The sequence below is a fragment of the Oncorhynchus mykiss genome, chromosome 7, assembly GCF_057628025.1.
Source record: "Oncorhynchus mykiss isolate SJ-2025 chromosome 7, ASM5762802v1, whole genome shotgun sequence".
Lineage (NCBI taxonomy): Eukaryota > Metazoa > Chordata > Actinopteri > Salmoniformes > Salmonidae > Oncorhynchus > Oncorhynchus mykiss.
The window spans coordinates 83,832,302-83,856,651 of NC_143028.1; the positions used below are offsets into that span (position 1 = coordinate 83,832,302).

The 24,350-nt window shown below is 47.2% G+C and overlaps 1 protein-coding gene across 1 annotated transcript in view; it reads left to right on the forward strand.

Annotated features, from left to right (window-relative positions):
• The window catches only part of cass4 (Cas scaffold protein family member 4), a 58,907-nt gene that overhangs the window by 19,449 nt on the left and 15,108 nt on the right, over window positions 1-24,350 (forward strand). The window contains exon 2 of the mRNA XM_036984349.2: window positions 19,031-19,243. Within this exon, the coding sequence (XP_036840244.2) occupies window positions 19,031-19,243 (213 nt within the window). The remainder of the gene's footprint in view (window positions 1-19,030; window positions 19,244-24,350) is intronic.

The window sequence follows — 24,350 nt, forward strand, 5'->3', positions numbered from 1 at the left end:
ACCCCGGCGTTCGGGGTACGCTTGCTTCCATTCGCCAGCGTTTTTGGTGGCCCACCCGGGAGCATGACACGCGTCGTTTCGTGGCTGCTTGTTCGGTCTGCGCGCAGACTAAGTCCGGTAACTCCCCTCCTGCCGGCCGTCTCAGACCGCTTCCCATTCCCTCTCGACCGTGGTCTCACATCGCCTTAGATTTTATCACCGGACTGCCTTCGTCAGCGGGGAAGACTGTTATTCTTACGGTTGTCGATAGGTTCTCTAAGGCGGCTCATTTTATTCCCCTTGCTAAGCTTCCTTCTGCTAAAGAAACGGCACAAATCATCATCGAGAATGTTTTCAGAATTCATGGCCTTCCGTCAGACGTCGTTTCGGACAGGGGTCCGCAATTCACGTCTCAATTTTGGAGGGAGTTTTGCCGTTTGATTGGGGCTTCCGTCAGTCTCTCTTCCGGCTTTCACCCCCAGTCTAACGGTCAAGCAGAACGGGCCAATCAGACTATTGGTCGCATCTTACGCAGTCTTTCTTTTCGTAACCCTGCGTCTTGGTCAGAACAGCTTCCCTGGGCAGAATACGCCCACAACTCGCTTCCTTCGTCTGCGACCGGGCTATCTCCTTTTCAGAGTAGCCTCGGGTACCAGCCTCCGCTGTTCTCGTCTCAGTTCGCCGAGTCCAGCGTCCCCTCCGCTCAGGCTTTTGTCCAACGTTGCGAGCGCACCTGGAAGAGGGTCAGGTCTGCACTTTGCCGTTATAGGGCGCAGACTGTGAGAGCCGCTAATAAGCGTAGAACTAAGAGTCCTAGATATTGTCGCGGTCAGAGAGTTTGGCTCTCCACTCAGAACCTTCCCCTTAAGACAGCTTCTCGCAAGTTGACCCCGCGGTTCATTGGTCCGTTCCGTATTTCTCAGATCATTAATCCTGTCGCAGTGCGACTTCTTCTTCCGCGATATCTTCGTCGCGTCCACCCGGTCTTCCATGTCTCCTGTGTTAAGCCCGTTCTTCGCGCCCCCGCTCGTCTCCCCCCCCCCCCCCCCCATCCTTGTCGAGGGCGCACCTATCTACAGGGTCCGTAAGATTTTGGACATGCGTCCTCGGGGCCGTGGTCATCAGTACCTAGTGGATTGGGAGGGGTACGGTCCTGAGGAAAGGAGTTGGGTTCCCTCTCGGGACGTGCTGGACCGTTCGCTGATCGATGATTTCCTCCGTTGCCGCCAGGTTTCCTCCTCGAGTGCGCCAGGAGGCGCTCGGTGAGTGGGGGGGTACTGTCATGTATTGTCATATTATGTCTTGTTCCTGTTCTTTCTCTTCACTCCGTCTCCCTCTGCTGGTCGTATTAGGTTACCTTCTCTTCCCCTCCTTCCCCCAGCTGCTCCTCATCTTCTCTAACTACCTCGTTCACCCTTTTCCCACCTGTTCCCTTTTTTCCCTCTGATTGGGTCTCTATTTCTCTCTCTGTTCCTGCTTCTGTCTTTGTCAGATTCTCGTTTGAGTTTCTCATGCCAGAACCAAACTATCGTCTTGTTTGCTTCAACCTTGTCCTGTCCTGTCGGAATCTGCCTGTTCATCTGAGGCTACGTGTGATCAGGACCTCTGTCCTCTACAACCCAGCTAATCTCCTCTGCTGCTAGAAGGGGAACTCTTCTGTGATTTCAGAAGGACTTTATGTTTCATTTGTCGCCCTCTCTGCGGGTTGTTTGTTTTGACATTAAAGGACTCTGTTTTTGTTAAACCGCTTTTGGGTCCTCACTCACGTGCATAACACTTAATCACTGTGTGTGTGATAGGGCAGGAAGTGAGCCTGTAAAAATGACCTATGTCCCCCCCAGCTGTGTTGTTCTCCCCACTGTATGTAAACAAGTATTTGATACACTTCTGCTTTTCTGATGTATCAAATACTTATGTAATGCCATAAAATGCAAATTAATTACTTAAAAATCATACAATGTGATTTTCTGGATTTTTGTTGAAGATTCCGTCTCTCACAGTTGAAGTGTACCTATGATAAAAATTACAGACCTCTACATGCTTTGTAAGTGGGAAAACCTGCAAAATCAGCAGTGTATCAAATACTTGTTCTCCCCACTGTATTTACTGTTGGTGTAATCCGCTGTGTAAAAAATACTATCTGTATTAAAACGGTCAGACTGTTTTATCTCTGCCAGGGAATCATAATATCATTATCACAGTATCATTATCACAGACAGTAGACATCTGTGTCATTACCATAGACAGTAAATAGATGTATCATTATCATAGACAGTAAATATCTGTGTCATTATCACAGACAGTAGACATCTGTGTCATTACCATAGACAGTAAATAGATGTATCATTATCATAGACAGTAGATATCTGTTTCATTACCATAGACAGTAGATATCTGTGTCATTACCATAGACAGTAAATAGATGTATCATTATCATAGACCGTATATATCTGTGTCATTACCATAGACAGTAGATATCTGTGTCATTACCATAGACAGTAAATAGATGTATCATTATCATAGACAGTAGATATCTCTGTCATTATCATAGACAGTAAACATCTGTGTCATTACCATAGACAGTAGACATCTCTGTCATTATCATAGACAGTAGATAAATGTATCATTATCATAGACAGTAGATGTCTGTGTCATTATCACAGACAGTAGATATCTGTGTCATTACCATAGACAGACAGTAGACATCTGTATCATTACCATAGACAGTAAACATCTGTGTCATTACCATAGACAGTAGATATCTGTGTCATTACCATAGACAGTAAATAGATGTATCATTATCATAGACAGTAGATATCTGTTTCATTACCATAGACAGTAGATATCTGTTTCATTACCATAGACAGTAGATATCTGTGTCATTACCATAGACAGTAAATAGATGTATCATTATCATAGACAGTAGATATCTGTGTCATTATCATAGACAGTAGATATCTGTTTCATTACCATAGACAGTAGATATCTGTGTCATTACCATAGACTGTAGATATCTGTTTCATTACCATAGACAGTAGATATCTGTGTCATTACCATAGACAGTAGATATCTGTGTCATTATCATAGACAGTAGATAAATGTATCATTATCAAAGACAGTAGATATCTGTGTCATTATCATAGACTGTAGATATCTGTGTCATTATCATAGACAGTAGATGTCTGTGTCATTACCATAGACAGTAGATATCCATGTCATTATCATAGACAGTAGATAAATGTATCATTATCACAGACAGTAGATATCTGTGTCATTATCATAGACTGTAGATGTCTGTGTCATTATCACAGACAGTAGATATCTGTGTCATTATCATAGACAGTAGATATCTGTATCATTATCACAGACAGTAGATATCTGTGTCATTATCATAGACAGTAGATATCTGTATCATTATCATAGACAGTAGATATCTGTATCATTATCACAGACAGTAGATATCTGTGTCATTATCATAGACAGTAGATATCTGTATCATTATCATAGACTGTAGATATCTGTGTCATTATCACAGACAGTAGATATCTGTGTCATTATCATAGACAGTAGATATATGTATCATTACATTCACAGACAGTAGATACGCTATATATACAAAAGTGGATTTGTCTATTTCAGCCACACCCGTTGCTGACAGGTGTATACAATCGAGATAAAACAGCCATGCAATCTCCATAGACAAACATTGGCTTTCTCTGGAGCGATGAATCACTCTTCACCATCTTCACCAAAACCCAAATTGGTCCGTCAGTCTGCCAGATGGTGGAGCGGGATTCATTTCACCAGACAACACTTTTCCACTGCTCCAGAGTCCAATGGCGGCGAGCTTTACACCACTCTTGCCGGCGCTTGGCATTGCTCATGGTGATCTTAGGTTTGTGTGCAACTGCTCAACCATGGAAACCCATTTCATGAACCTTCTGACAAACAGTTATTGTGCTGACGTTGCTTCCAGAGGCAGCTGGGAACTCGGTAGTGAGTGCTGCAACCGAGGACAGACGATTTTTATGCTCTACGTGCTTCAGCACTCGACGGTCCCATTCTGTGAGCTTGTGTGGCCTACCACTTCACGGCTGAGCCGTTATTGCTCCTAAACGTTTCCACTTCACAATAACAGCACATACAGTTGACCGGGGGCAGCTCTAGCAGGTTAGAAATTTAACGAACTGACTTGTTGGAAAGGTGGCATCCTATGACGGTGCCACGTTGAAAGTCACTGAGCTATTCAGTACGGGCCATTCCACTGCCAATGTTTGTCTATGGAGATTGCATGGCGGTGTGCTCAATTTTATACAGCTGTCAGCAATGGGTGTGGCTGAAATAGCGGAATCCACCAATTTGAAGGGGTGTCCACATAATTTTGTATATATAGTGTATATATGGAGATAGTTTAGTGCCTAAAATAAGGGGTTAAATACAACAATATTAATTGTTTCCTGATCTCTCTTCTATCTCTCAGATATTGGACAGACACTTCAGAACAAACTTCCTTTCGTTTTTTGGGGGTCTATCTGTTGTCCAATGTGTTTCTATGGGCTAATAGCAGTAAGGACTCTGTTATTCAATGTGTTTCTATTGGTTAATAGCAGTAAGGACTATCTGTTATTCAATGTGTTTCTATTGGCTAATAGCAGTAAGGACTATCTGTTATTCAATGTGTTTCTATTGGCTAATAGCAGTAAGGACTATCTGTCATTCAATGTGTTTCTATTGGCTAATAGCAGTAAGGACTATCTGTTATTCAATGTGTTTCTATGGGCTAATAGCAGTAAGGACTATCTGTTATTCAATGTGTTTCTATTGGCTAATAGCAGTAAAGACTATCTGTTATTCAATGTGTTTCTATGGGCTAATAGCAGTAAGGACTATCTGTTGTTCTATGTAGTGAATCTGTTATTCAAAGCGTTTCCATAAAACAACCCCCCCCCCCCACAAAAAAAAAAATGAGACTTTTTATTTTACCAGGTAAGTTGACTGAGAACACGTTCTCATTTACAGCAACGACCTGGGGAATAGTTACAGGGGAGAGGAGGAATGATTAGGTGACCGTAAAAAGGCCAGAGTGGGAATTTAGCCAGGACACAGGGGTTAACACCCCTACTCTTACAATAAGTGCCATGGGCTCTTTAGTGACCACAGAGAGCCAGGACACCCAGTTAACATCCCATCAGAAAGACAGCACCCTACACAGGGCAATGTCCCCATTCACTGCCCTGGGATATTATTATGTTTTAGACCAGAGGAGAGGGTGCCTCCTACTGGTCTCCCATCCAGGAACTGAACAGGACCAACCCTGCTTAGCTTCAGAAGCAAGCCAGCAGTGTGATGCTTCTGACTCTAGAGGGTTAAACCGACATAGGAGATTTGAATAAAATACTGGAGTCGGACTCAGCTCAGGGGAGCGATTTGGACGGATGTTTTCGACTCGGCTGACGAGGATTTCTTTCTAGAAGGATTGGATCCACTCTCAGATCTGTAAGTAAATTATTTTCATGACTTTATAAAGCTAATTTACTATATGTATTTAGTTTATTATAAGTTGTCTGCTTTTTGTGCTTTGGATTTAGTTTACATAGGCCTAGGTAACAAGTCATTTCAATGTTATATCATTCCCAAGTAGTTATTGTCTATGTTTCATATTAGTTCACTGTTTGCTGTTCTAAGTTTTATCCTTGTAACTTTGGAGAGGCCACTAAACTCTCAGGGCCATTGGAGAGGCCACTCAACTCCCAGGGCCATTGGAGAGGCCACTAAACTCTCCGGGCCATTGGAGAGGCCACTAAACTCTCAGGGCCATTGGAGAGGCCACTAAACTCTTAGGGCCATTGGAGAGGCCACTCAACTCTCCGGGCCATTGGAGAGGCCACTAAACTCTCCGGGCCATTGGAGAGGCCACTCAACTCTCAGGGCCGTTGGAGAGGCCACTCAACTCTCCGGGCCATTGGAGAGGCCACTAAACTCCCAGGGCCATTGGAGAGGCCACTAAACTCTCAAGGCCATTGGAGGGGCCACTAAACTCTCAGGGCCATTGGAGGGGCCACTAAACTCTCAGGGCCATTGAAGAGGCCACTAAACTCTCAGTGCAATTGGAGAGGCCACTAAACTCTCAAGGCCATTGGAGGGGCCACTAAACTCTCAGGGCCATTGGAGGGGCCACTAAACTCTCAGGGCCATTGGAGGGGCCACTAAACTCTCAGGGCCATTGGAGAGGCCACTAAACTCTCAGTGCCATTGGAGAGGCCACTCAACTCTCAGGGCCGTTGGAGAGGCCACTAAACTCTCAGTGCCATTGGAGAGGCCACTCAACTCTCAGGGCCATTGGAGGGGCCACTAAACTCTCAGGGCCATTGAAGAGGCCACTAAACTCTCAGTGCAATTGGAGAGGCCACTCAACTCTCAGGGCCATTGGAGGGGCCACTAAATTCTCAGGGCCATTGTTTATTTGTGGTTCTCACCTCTGCCTTTGTCTCTAAAGTGTTACTATTTGCATTGTGTGTGTGCTTCACACCTTCTATGTGAGTCACTGTACATATACAGTTTAGGCTTGGTGTTTTTACTTTAGAGTAATGTTGTTTAGTAAATTAGTTTAAGTAAAAACTGTATTTCTGTGTGTCTTACAACAATATATCCCTTTATTTTAGCCAGTACAGAGTGGAGGATGCTGAGGATTTGGATGATGCCGTTGGGGAGTCACCCCTCCCCAACAAGCGCCCCCCACCAGTCAAGGTCTTCACCCCCACTACTATGTAAATCACCCCATCTGATAGTTCTACATCCACTTTTCATAGACCTCTTGAAAAAGAAAATAGGGGCTTCTGGCACCATTCCTCCTTCCTCCTGACAGAACCGGTTTCACCAAGACCAAGGTAAACAACGTGACAAAGACAGTGGAGAGGGGGACCATATGTTGGATCAGGACTAACAAGCTGTTTTTTGTGAAATTTGAGGACAGGGTAGCCTAGTGGTTAGAGCGTTGGACTAGCAACCGGAACGTTGCAAGTTCAAACCCCCGAGCTGACAAGGTGAAAATCTATCGTTCTGCCTCTGAACAAGGCAGTTAACCCACTAGGCCGTCTTTGAAAATAAGAAATTGTTCTTAACGGACTTGCCTAGTTAAAAAAAGGTAAATTTAAAAAAACTAAGGAAGTAACCATACACAGTATATAAGGCATTCAATAACAGTCATGTCTCAAGGAGGTGGAACGGGAAGAATGCCTCCCCCTCCCACTCAAGGTGAGGGTCACTATCCAACACACATGCCAAAAAACATCATCTAATCAAATCAAAGTTTGTTTTTCACGTGCTCCGAATACAACACCTTACAGTGAAATGCTTACTTACAGGCTCTAACCAATAGTGCAGAAAAGGGTGTTAGGTGAACAATAGGTAAGTAAAGAAATAAAAACAACAGTAAAAAGACAGGCTATATACAGTAGAGGCTATATACAGTAGAGAGGCTATATACAGTAGAGAGGCTATGAACAGTAGAGAGGCTATATACAGTAGAGAGGCTACATACAGTAGAGTGGCTATATACAGTAGAGAGGCTATATACAGTAGAGAGGCTATATACAGTAGAGAGGCTATATACAGTAGAGAGGCTATATACAGTAGAGAGGCTATATACAGTAGAGAGGCTATATACAGTAGAGAGGCCTTATACAGTAGTGAGTCTATATACAGTAGAGAGGCTACATACAGACACTGGTTAGTCAGGCTGATTGAGGTAGTATGTACATGTAGATATGGTTAAAGTGACTATGCATATATGATGAACAGAGAGTAGCAGTTGCGTAAAAGAGAGGTGTTGGTGGGTGGTGGGACACATTGCAGATAGCCCGGTTATCCAATGTGCGGAAGCACTGGTTGGTCGGCCACATTGAGGTAGTATGTACATGAATGTACAGTTAAAGTGACTATGCACTTTTTAAAAAAGGAAGAAAAGGAAGAACTGCAAGCATTGGGGGACGTGTGGGGGGGGGGGGGGGGGGGGGTCTTCTGTCCAAAATGACAGCTAGCTTTTTGTTTCCTGGTCAGAGAGGGGCTGCTTCAAAGATGATCAAGACATGAACAAAATATGGGGAAAGGGGAATCTAATCATCTACACCTGAGATGTAAAAGGAACCAGACGCCATTTTGGAAATAGTTCAGCTTCTTTTTATTGGTGCACCTTTTTTAGTGAAGGACACGTGTGTAACCAAGCTCGTGTTTTTATATATATATTTCTTTATGTATATCTGTTGTTTTTATATTGTTTTTGTAAACAGGTTATTTGTATGTGTGACCAATACATTGGATATGCCTAGGCTAAACGTTCAGGCACTTTAGAGAAGTTGAAAAAAAAACGCTTCGATATCCCCTGTATGTCCCCCGACACAACCGCAATGTTTGAGAGAGGTTGGTGTTGTAGAAATGGTTTGCAAATATATAATAGCACTGGAATTATCTACTTTACAGACATGCCACTTTGGAGAGGTTTGGGAACTCTTGGAAACATCCCGTGACCACATCTGATACCACTTATTAAAACATCTGCCCTTTACTAGTTGTCAGAAATTTGCATCCTGTAGCTCTAACTCCAAAAAGGTTTGGGACACTGTAAAGTCCGTGGAGAATAAGAGCACCTCCTCCCAGCTGCCCACTGCACTGAGGCCAGGAAACACTGTCACCACCGATAAATCCACGATAATCGAGAATTTCAAGAAGCATTTCTCTACGGCTGACCATGCTTTCCACCTGGCTACTCCAACCTCGGCCAACAGCTCCGCCCCCCTCGCAGCTACTTACCCAAGCCTCCCCAGCTTCTCCTTCACCCAAATCCAGATAGCAGATGTTCTGAAAGAGCTGCAAAACCTGAACCCGTACAAATCAGCTGGGCTAGACAATCTGGACCCTCTCTTTCTAAAATTATCTGCCATCATTGTTGCAACCCCTATTACTTGCCTGTTCAACCTCTCTTTTGTATCGTCTGAGATCCCCGAAAATTGGAAAGCTGCCGCGGTCATCCCCCTCTCAAAGGGGGTGACACTCTAGACCCAAACTGCTACAGACCTATATCTATCCTGCCCTGCATCTCTAAGGTCTTCGAAAGCCAAGTTAATAAACAGATTACTGACCATTTTGAATCCCACCATACCTTCTCCGCTATGCAATCTGGCTTCAGAGCTGGTCATGGATGCACCTCAGCCACGCTCAAGGTACTAAACGATATCATAAACACCATCGATAAAAGACATTACTGTGCAGCCGTCTTCATCGACCTGGTCAAGGCTTTCGACTCTGTCAATCACTGTATCCTTGTCGGCAGACTCAACAGCCTTGGTTTCTCTAATGACTGCCTCGTCTGGTTCACTAGTATCTCTACTTGCACATTCATCATCTGAACATCTATCACTCCAGTGTTTAATTGCTCAATTCTAATTACTTCGCCACTATGGCCTATTTATTGCCTTACCTCCCTAATTTAACTACATTTGCACACACTGTATATATTTACTCCATGTGTTACTCTGTGTTGTTGTTTGTGTCGCACTGCTTTGCTTTATCTTGGCCAGGTCACAGTTGTAAATGAGAACTTGTTCTCAACTAGCCTACCTGGTTAAATAAAGGTGTTCTCAACTAGCCTACCTGGTTAAATAAAGGTGTTCTCAACTAGCCTACCTGGTTAAATAAAGGTGTTCTCAACTAGCCTACCTGGTTAAATAAAGGTGTTCTCAACTAGCCTACCTGGTTAAATAAAGGTGTTCTCAACTAGCCTACCTGGTTAAATAAAGGTGTTCTCAACTAGCCTACCTGGTTAAATAAAGGTGTTCTCAACTAGCCTACCTGGTTAAATAAAGGTGTTCTCAACTAGCCTACCTGGTTAAATAAAGGTGTTCTCAACTAGCCTACCTGGTTAAATAAAGGTGTTCTCAACTAGCCTACCTGGTTAAATAAAGGTGTTCTCAACTAGCCTACCTGGTTAAATAAAGGTGTTCTCAACTAGCCTACCTGGTTAAATAAAGGTGTTCTCAACTAGCCTACCTGGTTAAATAAAGGTGTTCTCAACTAGCCTACCTGGTTAAATAAAGGTGTTCTCAACTAGCCTACCTGGTTAAATAAAGGTGTTCTCAACTAGCCTACCTGGTTAAATAAAGGTGTTCTCAACTAGCCTACCTGGTTAAATAAAGGTGATCTGACCCACCTGGTTAAATAAAGGTGAAATAAAATAAATAAAATATATCTATCAATCCCATTTTTTTTCCTGATATTATTCACATGTTGTGAGAGCCATCTGATGTGTTTCCTGTTCTAGTCATCAATAATTCACTTATAGCTTGTCAATGAAATATGACTTTCAAAATAAAAAACATGGTTTATTTTGTGTGTGCTTTGATCTTGTGTCTTCTGAACTATGTAACTCCTGTCTCCCAGATATCTTCTTTCCAAATATACCAAGTGTTGGCATGTCAGAATCATTGTAATTACACATGAAGAGCAGTAAGTTTGGGGTATGTTTTTTTAGGTGGAAATCTACATTTTACCGTTACATTTAAGAGCACCCTGCAGTCCACTGCTGGCTTAGCTCTGAAGCTAAGCAGGGTTGGTCCTGGTCAGCAGCATACCACCCTGCAGTCCACTGCTGGCTTAGCTCTGAAGCTAAGCAGGGTTGGTCCTGGTCAGCAGCATACCACCCTGCATCCCACTGCAGGCTTAGCTCTGAGGCTAAGCAGGGTTGGTCCTGGTCAGCAGCATACCACCCTGCATACCACTGCTGGCTTAGCTCTGAAGCTAAGCAGGGTTGGTCCTGGTCAGCAGCATACCACCCTGCATCCCACTGCAGGCTTAGCTCTGAGGCTAAGCAGGGTTGGTCCTGGTCAGCAGCATACCATCCTGCAACCCACTGCTGGCTTAGCTCTGAAGCTAAGCAGGGTTGGTCCTGGTCAGCAGCATACCACCCTGCAGTCCACTGCTGGCTTAGCTCTGAAGCTAAGCAGGGTTGGTCCTGGTCAGCAGCATACCACCCTGCAGTCCACTGCTGGCTTAGCTCTGAAGCTAAGCAGGGTTGGTCCTGGTCAGCAGCATACCACCCTGCATACCACTGCTGGCTTAGCTCTGAAGCTAAGCAGGGTTGGTCCTGGTCAGCAGCATACCACCCTGCATCCCACTGCAGGCTTAGCTCTGAAGCTAAGCAGGGTTGGTCCTGGTCAGCAGCATACCACCCTGCATCCCACTGCTGGCTTAGCTCTGAAGCTAAGCAGGGTTGGTCCTGGTCAGCAGCATACCACCCTGCACCCCACTGCTGGCTTAGCTCTGAAGCTAAGCAGGGTTGGTTCTGGTCAGCAGCATACCACCCTGCAGTCCACTGCTGGCTTAGCTCTGAAGCTAAGCAGGGTTGGTCCTGGTCAGCAGCATACCACCCTGCATACCACTGCTGGCTTAGCTCTGAAGCTAAGCAGGGTTGGTCCTGGTCAGCAGCATACCACCCTGCATACCACTGCTGGCTTAGCTCTGAAGCTAAGCAGGGTTGGTCCTGGTCAGCAGCATACCACCCTGCACCCCACTGCTGGCTTAGCTCTGAAGCTAAGCAGGGTTGGTCCTGGTCAGCAGCATACCACCCTGCAGTCCACTGCTGGCTTAGCTCTGAGGCTAAGCAGGGTTGGTCCTGGTCAGCAGCATACCATCCTGCATCCCACTGCTGGCTTAGCTCTGAAGCTAAGCAGGGTTGGTCCTGGTCAGCAGCATACCACCCTGCAGTCCACTGCTGGCTTAGCTCTGAAGCTAAGCAGGGTTGGTCCTGGTCAGCAGCATACCACCCTGCAGTCCACTGCTGGCTTAGCTCTGAAGCTAAGCAGGGTTGGTCCTGGTCAGCAGCATACCACCATACATACCACTGCTGGCTTAGCTCTGAAGCTAAGCAGGGTTGGTCCTGGTCAGCAGCATACCACCCTGCAGTCCACTGCTGGCTAAGTTCTGAAGCTAAGCAGGGTTGGTCCTGGTCAGCAGCATACCACCCTGCAGTCCACTGCTGGCTTAGCTCTGAAGCTAAGCAGGGTTGGTCCTGGTCAGCAGCATACCACCCTGCAGTCCACTGCTGGCTTAGCTCTGAAGCTAAGCAGGGTTGGTCCTGGTCAGCAGCATACCACCCTGCAGTCCACTGCTGGCTTAGCTCTGAAGCTAAGCAGGGCTGGTCCTGGTCAGCAGCATACCACCCTGCAGTCCACTGCTGGCTTAGCTCTGAAGCTAAGCAGGGTTGGTCCTGGTCAGCAGCATACCACCCTGCAGTCCACTGCTGGCTTAGCTCTGAAGCTAAGCAGGGTTGGTCCTGGTCAGCAGCATACCACCCTGCATCCCACTGCTGGCTTAGCTCTGAAGCTAAGCAGGGTTGGTCCTGGTCAGCAGCATACCACCCTGCATCCCACTGCTGACTTAGCTCTGAAGCTAAGCAGGGTTGGTCCTAGTCAGCAGCATACCACCCTGCAGTCCACTGCTGGCTTAGCTCTGAAGCTAAGCAGGGTTGGTCCTGGTCAGCAGCATACCACCCTGCATACCACTGCTGGCTTAGCTCTGAAGCTAAGCAGGGTTGGTCCTGGTCAGCAGCATACCACCCTGCAGTCCACTGCTGGCTTAGCTCTGAAGCTAAGCAGGGTTGGTTCTGGTCAGCAGCATACCAGCCTGCATCCCACTGCTGGCTTAGCTCTGAAGCTAAGCAGGGTTGGTCCTGGTCAGCAGCATACCACCCTACATCCCACTGCTGGCTTAGCTCTGAAGCTAAGCAGGGTTGGTCCTGGTCAGCAGCATACCACCCTGCAGTCCACTGCTGGCTTAGCTCTGAAGCTAAGCAGGGTTGGTCCTGGTCAGCAGCATACCACCCTGCAGTCCACTGCTGGCTTAGCTCTGAAGCTAAGCAGGGTTGGTCCTGGTCAGCAGCATACCACCCTGCAGTCCACTGCTGGCTTAGCTCTGAAGCTAAGCAGGGTTGGTCCTGGTCAGCAGCATACCACCCTGCAGTCCACTGCTGGCTTAGCTCTGAAGCTAAGCAGGGTTGGTCCTGGTCAGCAGCATACCACCATACATCCCACTGCTGGCTTAGCTCTGAAGCTAAGCAGGGTTGGTCCTGGTCGATCCCTGGATGGGATACCAGATGCTGCTGGAAGTGGTGTTGGAGTGCCAGTAGGAGGCACTCTTTCCTCTGGTCTAAAATAAAATATCCCAATGCCCCAGGGCAGTAATTGGGGACATTGCCCTTTGTAGGGTGCTGTCTTTCAGATGGGATGTTAAACGGGTGTCCTGGCTCTCTGTGGTCAGAGTAGGGGCATTAAACCTGGTGTCCTGACTCTCTGTGGTCAGAGTAGGGGTGTTAACCCTGGTGTCCTGACTCTCTGTGGTCAGAGTAGGGGTGTCCTGACTCTCTGTGGTCAGAGTAGGGGTGTTAACCCTGGTGTCCTGACTCTCTGTGGTCAGAGTAGGGGTGTCCTGACTCTCTGTGGTCAGAGTAGTGGTGTCCTGACTCTCTGTGGTCCGAGTAGGGGTGTTAACCCTGGTGTCCTGACTCTCTGTGGTCAGAGTAGGGGTGTTTCCCCTGGTGTCCTGACTCTCTGTGGTCAGAGTAAGGGTGTTAACCCTGGTGTCCCGACTCTCTGTGGTCAGAGTAGGGGTGTTAACCCTGGTGTCCTGACTCTCTGTGGTCAGAGTAGGGGTGTTAACCCTGGTGTCCTGACTCTCTGTGGTCGGAGTAGGGGTGTCCTGACTCTCTGTGGTCAGAGTAGGGGTGTTAACCCTAGTGTCCTGACTCTCTGTGGTCAGAGTAGGGGTGTCCTGACTCTCTGTGGTCAGAGTAGGGGTGTTAACCCTGGTGTCCTGACTCTCTGTGGTCAGAGTAGGGGTGTCCTGACTCTCTGTGGTCAGAGTAGGGGTGTTAACCCTGGTGTCCTGACTCTCTGTGGTCAGAGTAGGGTGTCCTGACTCTCTGTGGTCAGAGTAGAGGTGTCCTGACTTTCTGTGGTCAGAGTAGGTGTGTTAACCCTGGTGTCCTGACTCTCTGTGGTCAGAGTAGGGGTGTTAACCCCGGTTTCCTGGCTAAATTCCCAATCTGGCCCTCAAACCATCACGGTCACCTAATAATCCCCAGTTTACAATTGACTCATTCATCCCCGGTAACTATTCCCCAGGTCATTTATGCAAATGAGAATGTGTTCTCAGTCAAATTACCTGGTAAAATAAGGAAAATAATAGGTTGGTTTTGAAAGCTAAAAGTTTGGCAAGTAGCAACAAACAGCACAGGGATGAAGATGTGTTGAGGTCAGCTGTAGTGTCTCTGTGTTGTAGTGTCTCTGTGTTGTAGTGTCTCTGTGTTGTAGTGTCTCTGTGCTGTAGTGTCTCTGTGCTATAGTGTCTCTGTGTTGAGACCAGCTGTAGTGTCTCTGTGTTGTAGTGTCTCTGTGTTGTAGTGTCTCTGTGCTGTAGTGTCTCTGTGCTGTAGTGTCTCTGTGCTGTAGTGTCTCTGTGTTGAGACCAGCTGTAGTGTCTCTGTGTTGTAGTGTCTCTGTGCTGTAGTGTCTCTGTGTTGAGACCAGCTGTAGTGTCTCTGTGTTGAGGCCAGCTGTAGTGTCTCTGTGTTGAGGTCAGCTGTAGTGTCTCTGTGTTGAGACCAGCTGTAGTGTCTCTGTGTTGTAGTGTCTCTGTGTTGAGGCCAGCTGTAGTGTCTCTGTGTTGAGGCCAGCTGTAGTGTCTCTGTGTTGTAGTGTCTCTGTGTTGTAGTGTCTCTGTGTTGAGGTCAGCTGTAGTGTCTCTGTGTTGAGACCAGCTGTAGTGTCTCTGTGCTGTAGTGTCTCTGTGTTGAGACCAGCTGTAGTGTCTCTGTGTTGTAGTGTCTCTTTGTTGAGGCCAGCTGTAGTGTCTCTGTGTTGAGGCCAGCTGTAGTGTCTCTATGTTGAGGCCAGCTGTAGTGTCTCTATGTTGAGGCCAGCTGTAGTGTCTCTGTGTTGAGACCAGCTGTAGTGTCTCTGTGTTGTAGTGTCTCTGTGTTGAGACCAGCTGTAGTGTCTCTGTGCTGTAGTGTCTCTGTGTTGAGACCAGCTGTAGTGTCTCTGTGTTGTAGTGTCTCTTTGTTGAGGCCAGCTGTAGTGTCTCTGTGTTGAGGCCAGCTGTAGTGTCTCTATGTTGAGGCCAGCTGTAGTGTCTCTGTGCTGTAGTGTCTCTCTGTTGAGGCCAGCTGTAGTGTCTCTGTGTTGAGGCCAGTTGTAGTGTCTCTGTGTTGTAGTGTCTCTGTGTTGTAGTGTCTCTGTGCTGTAGTGTCTCTGTGTTGAGGCCAGCTGTAGTGTCTCTGTGTTGAGGCCAGCTGTAGTGTCTCTGTGTTGAGGCCAGCTGTAGTGTCTCTATGTTGTAGTGTCTCTGTGTTGAGGCCAGCTGTAGTGTCTCTGTGTTGAGGCCAGCTGTAGTGTCTCTGTGTTGAGGCCAGCTGTAGTGTCTCTATGTTGTAGTGTCTCTGTGTTGAGGCCAGCTGTAGTGTCTGTATCTTATCTGAAGAATGGAGGTTAATTTCAGTAAACAGAAATGTATGTTCTTATTCTCTCTGAAAACAATGTTGAATTTGAATTCAGTTCCTGAATTGATTGAAACAGATTGACTCCAGCCCCGCGGTAGACAGGCTGTGTTGATGCTGTCTGTATTTACTAAAACCACCAAAGCAGAACTGTAGTGAGGTCGTCGTAACACAAAACCAAAGTTTCCCACCCCTCCCCACCACCACCACCCCACCCCGTCCCCCCCCCCCAACACCACCCTCGTCTCCACCCCGTCTCCCCCCCACCACACCACCACCCTCTTCTCCACCCCCCACCCCGTCTCCCCCCCCCAACACCACCCTCGTCTCCACCCCGTCTCCCCCCCACCACACCACCACCCTCTTCTCCACCCCCCACCCCGTCTCCCCCCCCCACCACCACCCTCGTCTCCACCCCGTCTCCCCCCCACCACACCACCACCCTCGTCTCCACCCCCCACCCCGTCTCCCCCCCCCACCACCACCCTCGTCTCCACCCCGTCTCCCCCCCACCACACCACCACCCTCGTCTCCACCCAGTCTCCCCACCACCATCCCCCACCCTCGTCTCCACCCCCCACCCCGTCTCCCCCCCCATCACCACCCTCGTCTCCACCCCCCCCCCCTCCCCACCACCACCCCGTCTCCCCCCACCACACCACCACCCCCGTCCCCCCCCCCACCACCACCACCACCCTCGTGGTATAGCTAACAGGCTAGGTGTTTGTAGATGGACTGGGTCGTAATGTGTGCTACTTGTGTCCGTGTGCTGCCTTGTGTCCGTGTGTGTGTTGCCTGGGTCGTGTGTGTGCTGCCTGGGTCGTGTGTGTGCTGTCTGGGTCGTGTGTGTGCTGCCTGGGTCGTGTATGTGCTGTCTGGGTCGTGTGTGTGCTGCCTGGGTCGTGTGTGTGCTGCCTGGGTCGTGTGTGTGCTGCCTGGGTCGTGTATGTGCTGCAGAAGGCTGCTCTGGTGTAACAGGTGCAGAGTGTAATGGTGAAAGGACTCTTTGTTTCTGAGATTCACCCTCCATGTGTGGTAGGAAGGGACAGACAGCAGCACACACAGCTCAGCAGCACACACAGCTCAGACCAGGGTGGGTGTGTGGTGGGTGGTGGGTGGTGGGTGGTGGGTGGTGGATGGTGGGTGGTGGGTGGGTGGGTGGTGGTTGGTGGTGGGTGGTAGGTGGTGGGTGGTTGGTGGGTGGGGGGTGGGTGGGTTGTGGTTGGTGGTGGGTGGTAGGTGGTGGGTGGTTGGTGGGTGTGGGGTGGGGGGTGGTGGGGTGGTTGGGTGGTTGGTGGTGGGTGGTGGGTGTGGGGTGGGTGGTGGGTGGGTGGGTGGTGGTTGGTGGTGGGGGGTGGGTGGGTGGTGTTTGGTGGTGGGTGGTAGGTGGTGGGGGGTGGTTGGGTGGGTGGTGGTTGGTGGTGGGTGGTGGGGGGGGGTTGGGTGGGTGGTGTGTGGATGGTGGGTGGGTGGGTGGTGGTTGGTGGTGGGTGGTGGGTGGTGAGTGGGTGGGTGGGTAGGTGGGTGGGTGGGTGGGTGGTGGGTGGTTGGTGGTGGGTGGGTGAGTGGGTTGGTGGGTGGGTGGTGGTTGGTGGTGGGTGGTGGTTGGTGGTGGGTGGTGGGTGGTGAGTGGGTGGGTGGGTGGGTGGTTGGTGGTGGGTGGTTGGTGGTGGGTGGGTGAGTGGGTTGGTGGGTGGGTGGTGGTTGGTGGTGGGTGGTGGTTGGTGGTGGGTGGTGGGTGGTGGGTGGTTGGGTGGGTGGTGGTTGGTGGTGGGTGGTGGGTGGTGAGTGGTGGTGGGTGGTGGGTGGTGGTTGGTGGGTGGTGGTTGGTGGGTGGTGGTTGGTGGTTGGTGGTGGGTGGTGGGTGGTGGGTGGTTGGGTGGATGGTGGGTGGTGGGTGGGTGGGTGGGTAGTTGGGTGGGTGGTGGTGGGTGGTGGGTGGTGGGTGGTGGGTGGTGGTTGGTGGGTGGTGGTTGGTGGTGGGTGGTGGATGGTGGGTGGTGGGTGGTGGGTGGTGGTTGGTGGGTGGTGTTTGGTGGTGGGTGGTGGGTGGTGGGTGGTGAGTGGGTGGGTGGGTGGAGAAAGAGAGAATTAGAGAGAACATACTTAAATTCACACAGAACACTGGATAAGACAGGAGAAATACTCCAGATATAACAAACTGACCCTAGCCCCCCGACACATAGACTACTGCAGCATAAATACTGGAGGCTGAGACAGGAGGGGGTCGGTGATACCCCCGGACAGGACCAAACAGGCAGGATATAACCCCACCCACTTTGTTTACAAGCCAGTCCTTCAGTAGACAGACAGACAGACAGACAGACAGACAGACAGACAGACAGACAGACAGACAGACAGACAGACAGACAGACAGACAGACAGACAGACAGACAGAGCGGTGAGTTGAGGAGGCTTACAAGCCAGTCCTTCAGTAGACAGACAGACAGACAGACAGACAGACAGACAGACAGACAGACAGACAGACAGAGCGGTGAGTTGAGTAGGCTTACAAGCCAGTCCTTCAGTAGACAGACAGACAGACAGACAGACAGACAGACAGACAGACAGACAGACAGACAGACAGACAGACAGACAGACAGACAGACAGACAGACAGACAGACAGACAGACAGACAGACAGACAGACAGACAGAGAGCGGTATATACTCTATGTATAATGGGCAGGACTGGGGAGGTCTGGGGTTGGCACCAATGACACATGGTTATGGTTTAAAGGGGCCAACACAAATTGTTGTTGTATACTGTACTGTGTTGTATACTGTGTTGTGTTGTGTTGTATACTGTACTGTACTGTGTTGTATACTGTACTGTGTTGTATACTGTACTGTGTTGTATACTGTACTGTGTTGTGTTGTATACTGTACTGTGTTGTGTTGTGTTGTATACTGTACTGTGTTGTATACTGTGTTGTGTTGTGTTGTATACTGTACTGTGTTGTGTTGCATACTGTACTGTACTATGTTGTGTTGTGCACTTCGTTATTTTGTATACTGTCTTGTTTTGTGATATTTTGTGTGTTGTGTTGTGTACTGTTGTTTACTGTACTGTGTCGTGTTGTATACTGTACTGTGTTGTGTTGTATACTGTACTGTGTTGTATACTGTACTGTGTTGTGTTGTATACTGTACTGTGTTGTATTGTATACTGTACTGTGTTGTGTTGTATTCTTTGTTGTGTTGTGTGTTGTGTACTGTATTGTATACTGTGTGTTGTTGTGTACTATATTGTATTCTGTGTTGTGTTGTGTACTATGTTGTGTTGTATACTCAAATCAAATCAAATCAAATTTGTGTTGTATACTGTGTTGTGTTGTGCACTGTGTTGTGCTTTATTCTGTGTTATATAATGTATTGTGTTGTGTACTGTGTTGTGTTGTATACAGTGTTGTTCTGTAAACTGTGTGGTGTTGTATTGTATTCTGTGTGGTGTTGTAATCTGTGTTGTACTTTATGTTGTGTTATGCTGTCCTGTCTCCTCTCCCCAGACCCTGCTGGCTAAGGCCCTGTATGACAACATAGCCGAGTGCAGTGATGAGCTGGGCTTCAGGAAGGGAGACGTGGTTACAGTGCTGCAACAGGAAGTAGAAGGGAGCTGTGGTTGGTGGATGTGCTTTCTTTCTGGACGACAGGGCCTGGCCCCAGCCAATCGCCTGCAGCTCTTACCACTGGCCCCACCCCAGACCCCGGCTCAGACCCAGGTATGACTGGGTTTAATATTTTCCTGGTAATTTACAAATGTTCCAGCTGAAAAATGAATCACTATTCTCCCGAGTAGCCAGGTATTTCCAGCCAAAACAGGAAGTGTCATACAAAAGCATTATAAAGCATGTAAATAGGCCTGGATTAGTGAACGTCTGGATTAATGAACGTCTGGATTAGATTACAGAATTATTGAAAATTCAAGCCTGATGCAACCTGAGTCTGATGAGCCAAAATTTAAAAACATGTCATGAGCACTACTCATGAAGATTAATAATGAACAGTGGTACTATCCAGAGCAGTGATACTATCAAGAGTAGTGATACTAGTAGTGATACTATCCAGAGTAGTGATACTATCAAGAGCAGTGATACTATCCAGAGCAGTGATACTATCCAGAGTAGTGATACTAGCAGTGATACTATCCAGACTAGTGATACTAGCAGTGATACTAGAAGAGCAGTGATACTATCAAGAGCAGTGATACTAGCAGTGATACTATCCAGAGTAGTGATACTATCCAGAGTAGTGATACTAGCAGTGATACTATCCAGAGTAGTGATACTATCAAGACCAGTGATACTATCCAGAGTAGTGATACTAGCAGTGATACTATCCAGAGTAGTGATACTATCCAGAGTAGTGATACTATCCAGAGTAGTGATACTAGCAGTGATACTATCCAGACTAGTGATACTAGCAGTGATACTAGAAGAGCAGTGATACTATCAAGAGCAGTGATACTATCCAGAGTAGTGATACTATCCAGAGTAGTGATACTAGCAGTGATACTATCCAGACTAGTGATACTAGCAGTGATACTAGAAGAGCAGTGATACTATCCAGAGTAGTGATACTAGCAGTGATACTAGAAGAGCAGTGATACTATCCAGAGTAGTGATACTATCAGAGTAGTGATACTATCCAGACTAGTGATACTAATAGTGATACTATTCAGAGTAGTGATACTATCCAGTGTAGTGATACTATCAGAGTAGTGATACTATCCAGAGCAGTGATACTATCCAGAGTAGTGATACTATCCAGAGTAGTGATACTAGTAGTGATACTATCCAGAGCAGTGATACTATCCAGAGCAGTGATACTATCCAGAGTAGTGAAACTAGTAGAGATACTATCCAGAGCAGTGATACTATCCAGAGTAGTGATACTATCCAGAACAGTGATACTATCCAGAGTAGTGATACTATCCAGAGCAGTGATACTATCCAGAGTAGTGATACTATCCAGAGTAGTGATACTAGTAGTGATACTATCAAGAGCAGTGATACTATCCAGAGCAGTGATACTAGTAGTGATACTAGCAGTGATACTAGCAGTGATACTATCCAGAGTAGTGATACTAGTAGTGATACTATCCAGAGCAGTGATACTATCCAGAGTAGTGAAACTAGCAGTGATACTATCCAGAGCAGTGATACTATCCAGAGTAGTGATACTATCCAGAGTAGTGATACTAGCAGTGATACTATCCAGAGCAGTGATACTATCCAGAGTAGTGATACTATCCAGAGTAGTGATACTATCCAGAGCAGTGATACTATCCAGAGCAGTGATACTATCCAGAGTAGTGATACTAGTAGTGATACTAGCAGTGATACTAGCAGTGATACTATCCAGAGTAGTGAAACTATCCAGAGCAGTGATACTATCTAGAGTAGTGATACTATCCAGAGTAGTGATACTAGCAGTGATACTATCCAGAGCAGTGATACTATCCAGAGCAGTGATACTATCCAGAGTAGTGATACTAGCAGTGATACTATCCAGAGTAGTGATACTAGTAGTGATACTAGCAGTGATACTAGCAGTGATACTATCCAGAGCAGTGATACTATCCAGAGCAGTGATACTATCCAGAGTAGTGATACTATCCAGAGCAGTGATACAATCCAGAGCAGTAATACAATCTAGAGCAGTGATACCATCCAGAGTAGTGATACTATCCAGAGTAGTGATACTATCCAGAGCAGTGATACTATCCAGAGCAGTGATACTATCCAGAGTAGTGATACTAGTAGTGATACTAGCAGTGATACTAGCAGTGATAGTATCCAGAGCAGTGATACTATCCAGAGCAGTTATACTAGCAGTGATACTATCCAGAGCAGTGATACTATTCAGAGCAATGATACTATCCAGAGTAGTGATACTATCCAGAGTAGTGATACTATCCAGACTAGTGATACTATCCAGAGCAGTGATACTATCAAGAGCAGTGATACTATCCAGAGTAGTGATACTATCCAGAGTAGTGATACTATCAGAGCAGTGATACTATCCAGAGCATTGATACTAGCAGTGATACTATTAGGGCAGTAATACTACTAAGGAGGCATGAGGACTGCAGATGTGGCCAGGGTCCCTGCTCATCTGCGAGAACGTGCCTTAGGCATGCTGCAAGGAGGCATGAGGACTGCAGATGTGGCCAGGGTCCCTGCTCATCTACGTGAACGTGCCTTAGGCATGCTGCAAGGAGGCATGAGGACTGCAGATGTGCCCAGGGCAAAACATTGCAACGTTCATACTGTGAGAGGCCTAAGACAGCACTACAGGGAGACAGGACGGACAGCTGATCGTCCTCGCAGTGGCAGACCACGAGTAACACCTGCACAGGATCGGTACATCCAAACATCACACCTGCAGGACAGGTACAGGATGGCAACAACAACTGCCTGAGTTACACCAGAAACGCACAATCCCTCCCTCCATCAGTGCTCAGACTGTCCACAATAGGCTGAGAGAGGCTTGTAGGCCTGTTGTAAGGCAGGTCCTCACCAGACATCACCGGCAACAACGTCGCCTATGGGCACAAACCCACCGTTGCTGGACCAGACAGGACTGGCAAGAAGTGATCTTCACTGACGAGTTGCGGTTTTGTCTCACCAGGGGTGCAGATCGGATTCGCATTTATCATGAAGGAATGAGCGTCAAGGGTTCAGGTCTGGGGCGGTGTGTCACAGCATCATCGATTGCCTGCAATCTCAACACTGCGTTACAGAGAAGATATCCTCCTCCCTCATGTGGTACCCTTCTTGCAGACTCATCCTGACATGACCCTTCAGCATGACAATGTCACCAGCCATGCTGCTCGTTCTGTGAGTGATTTCCTGCAAGACAGTAATGTCAGTGTTCTGCCATGGCCAGCGAAGAGCCCGGATCTCAATCCCATTGAGCACGTCTGGGACCTTTTGGATCGGAGGGTGAGGCCTAGGGCCTTCCCGCCAGAAATGTCCGGGAATTTGCAGGTGCCTTGGTGGAAGACTGGGGTAACATCTCACAGCAAGAACTGGCAAACCTGGTGCAGTCCATGAGGAGATGCACTGCAGTACTTAATGCAGCTGGTGGCCACACCAGATACTGACTGTTACTTTGATTTTGACCCCCCCCCCCCTTTGTTCAGGGTCACATTATTCCATTTCGGTTAGTCACATGTCTGTGGAACTTGTTCAGTTGTTGAATCTTATGTTCACACAAGTATTTTTTTTTGAGCTTGCTGAAAGTAAACGCAGTTGACAGTGAGAGAACATTTCTTTTTTAACTGAGATTATATGGTCTGTTGGGTAAATAAATTAAACTAGCTCCATTAGGCTAATCTGTTTTAGTGTGAACTTTATTACTTACTGTATTGTATTATACTGTATTGTATTCTACTGTATTGTATTCTACTGTATTGTATTATACTGTATTATATTATACTGTATTATATTATACTGTATTGTATTCTACTGTATTGTATTATACTGTATTGTATTATACTGTATTATATTATACTGTATTGTATTATACTGTATTATATTATACTGTATTGTAGTATACTGTATTGTATTATACTGTATTATATTATACTGTATTATATTATACTGTATTGTTTAGACTGGAGTTACATCTGAATGGTTATGGGTCTGAATGGTTATGGGTCTGAATGGTTATGGGTCTGAATGGTTATGGGTCTGAATGGTTATGGGTCTGAATTAATAACTGCTATAGTCTACCACCATCGCTCTTCTTTCAAACTACCCCTGAGTTCTATTGGCTGCTGTGTTTCACATTCAGCAAACAAGAGCTTGCGTCCCTATTTGAAAAGTCTATTGGTATAACAAATGCTAAAAGTATGTTCAGCCAGCGATTGTAGTCCAGCTTTTCCTGCATGGGAGAGGCCAGCGGGGCACAGGTGCTTGGGTATTGGGCAAGAGACAGGGGTTATAAATTAGAAGCTTATTATCCATAACCCATCATTAATTAGCTAGATTCAAGGATACCTGCTGCTCTCTCTCTCTACTGCACCTGCTGTCTCTGACCTGCTGTTTCACACTCTCTCTCTCTCTCTCTCTCTACTGCACCTGCTGTCTCTGACCTGTTGTTTCACACTCTCTCTCTCTCTCTCTCTCTCTCTCTCTCTCTCTCTCTCTCTCTCTCTCTCTCTCTCTCTCTCTACTGCACCTGCTGTCTCTGACCTGCTGTTTCACACTCTCTCTCTCTCTCTCTCTCTCTCTCTCTCTCTCTCCTCTCTCTCTCTACTGCACCTGCTGTCTCTGACCTGCTGTTTCACACACTCTCTCTCTCTCTCTCTCTCTCTCTCTCTCTCTCTCTCTCTCTCTCTCTCCTCTCTCTCTCTACTGCACCTGCTGTCTCTGACCTGCTGTTTCACACTCTCTCTCTCTCTCTCTCTCTCTCTCTCTCTCTCTCTCTCTCTCTCTCTCTCTCTCCTCTCTCTCTCTACTGCACCTGCTGTCTCGAAATCGGCTATGAAAAGCCAACATACTTTAATTTACTCCTGAGGTGCTGACCTGTTGCACCCTCTACAACCGCTGTGACTATTATTTGACCCTGCTGGTCATCTATGAATGTTTGAACATCTTGGCCATGTTCTGTTATAATCTCCACCCGGCACAGCCAGAAGAGGACTGGCCACCCCTCATAGCCTGGTTCCTCTCTAGGTTTCTTCCTAGGTTTTGTCCTTCCTAGGGAGTTTTTCCTAGCCACCGTGCTTCTACACCTGCATTGCTTGCTGTTTGGGGTTTTAGGCTGGGTTTCTGTACAGCACATTGAGACATCAGCTGATGTAAGAAGGGCTATATAAAT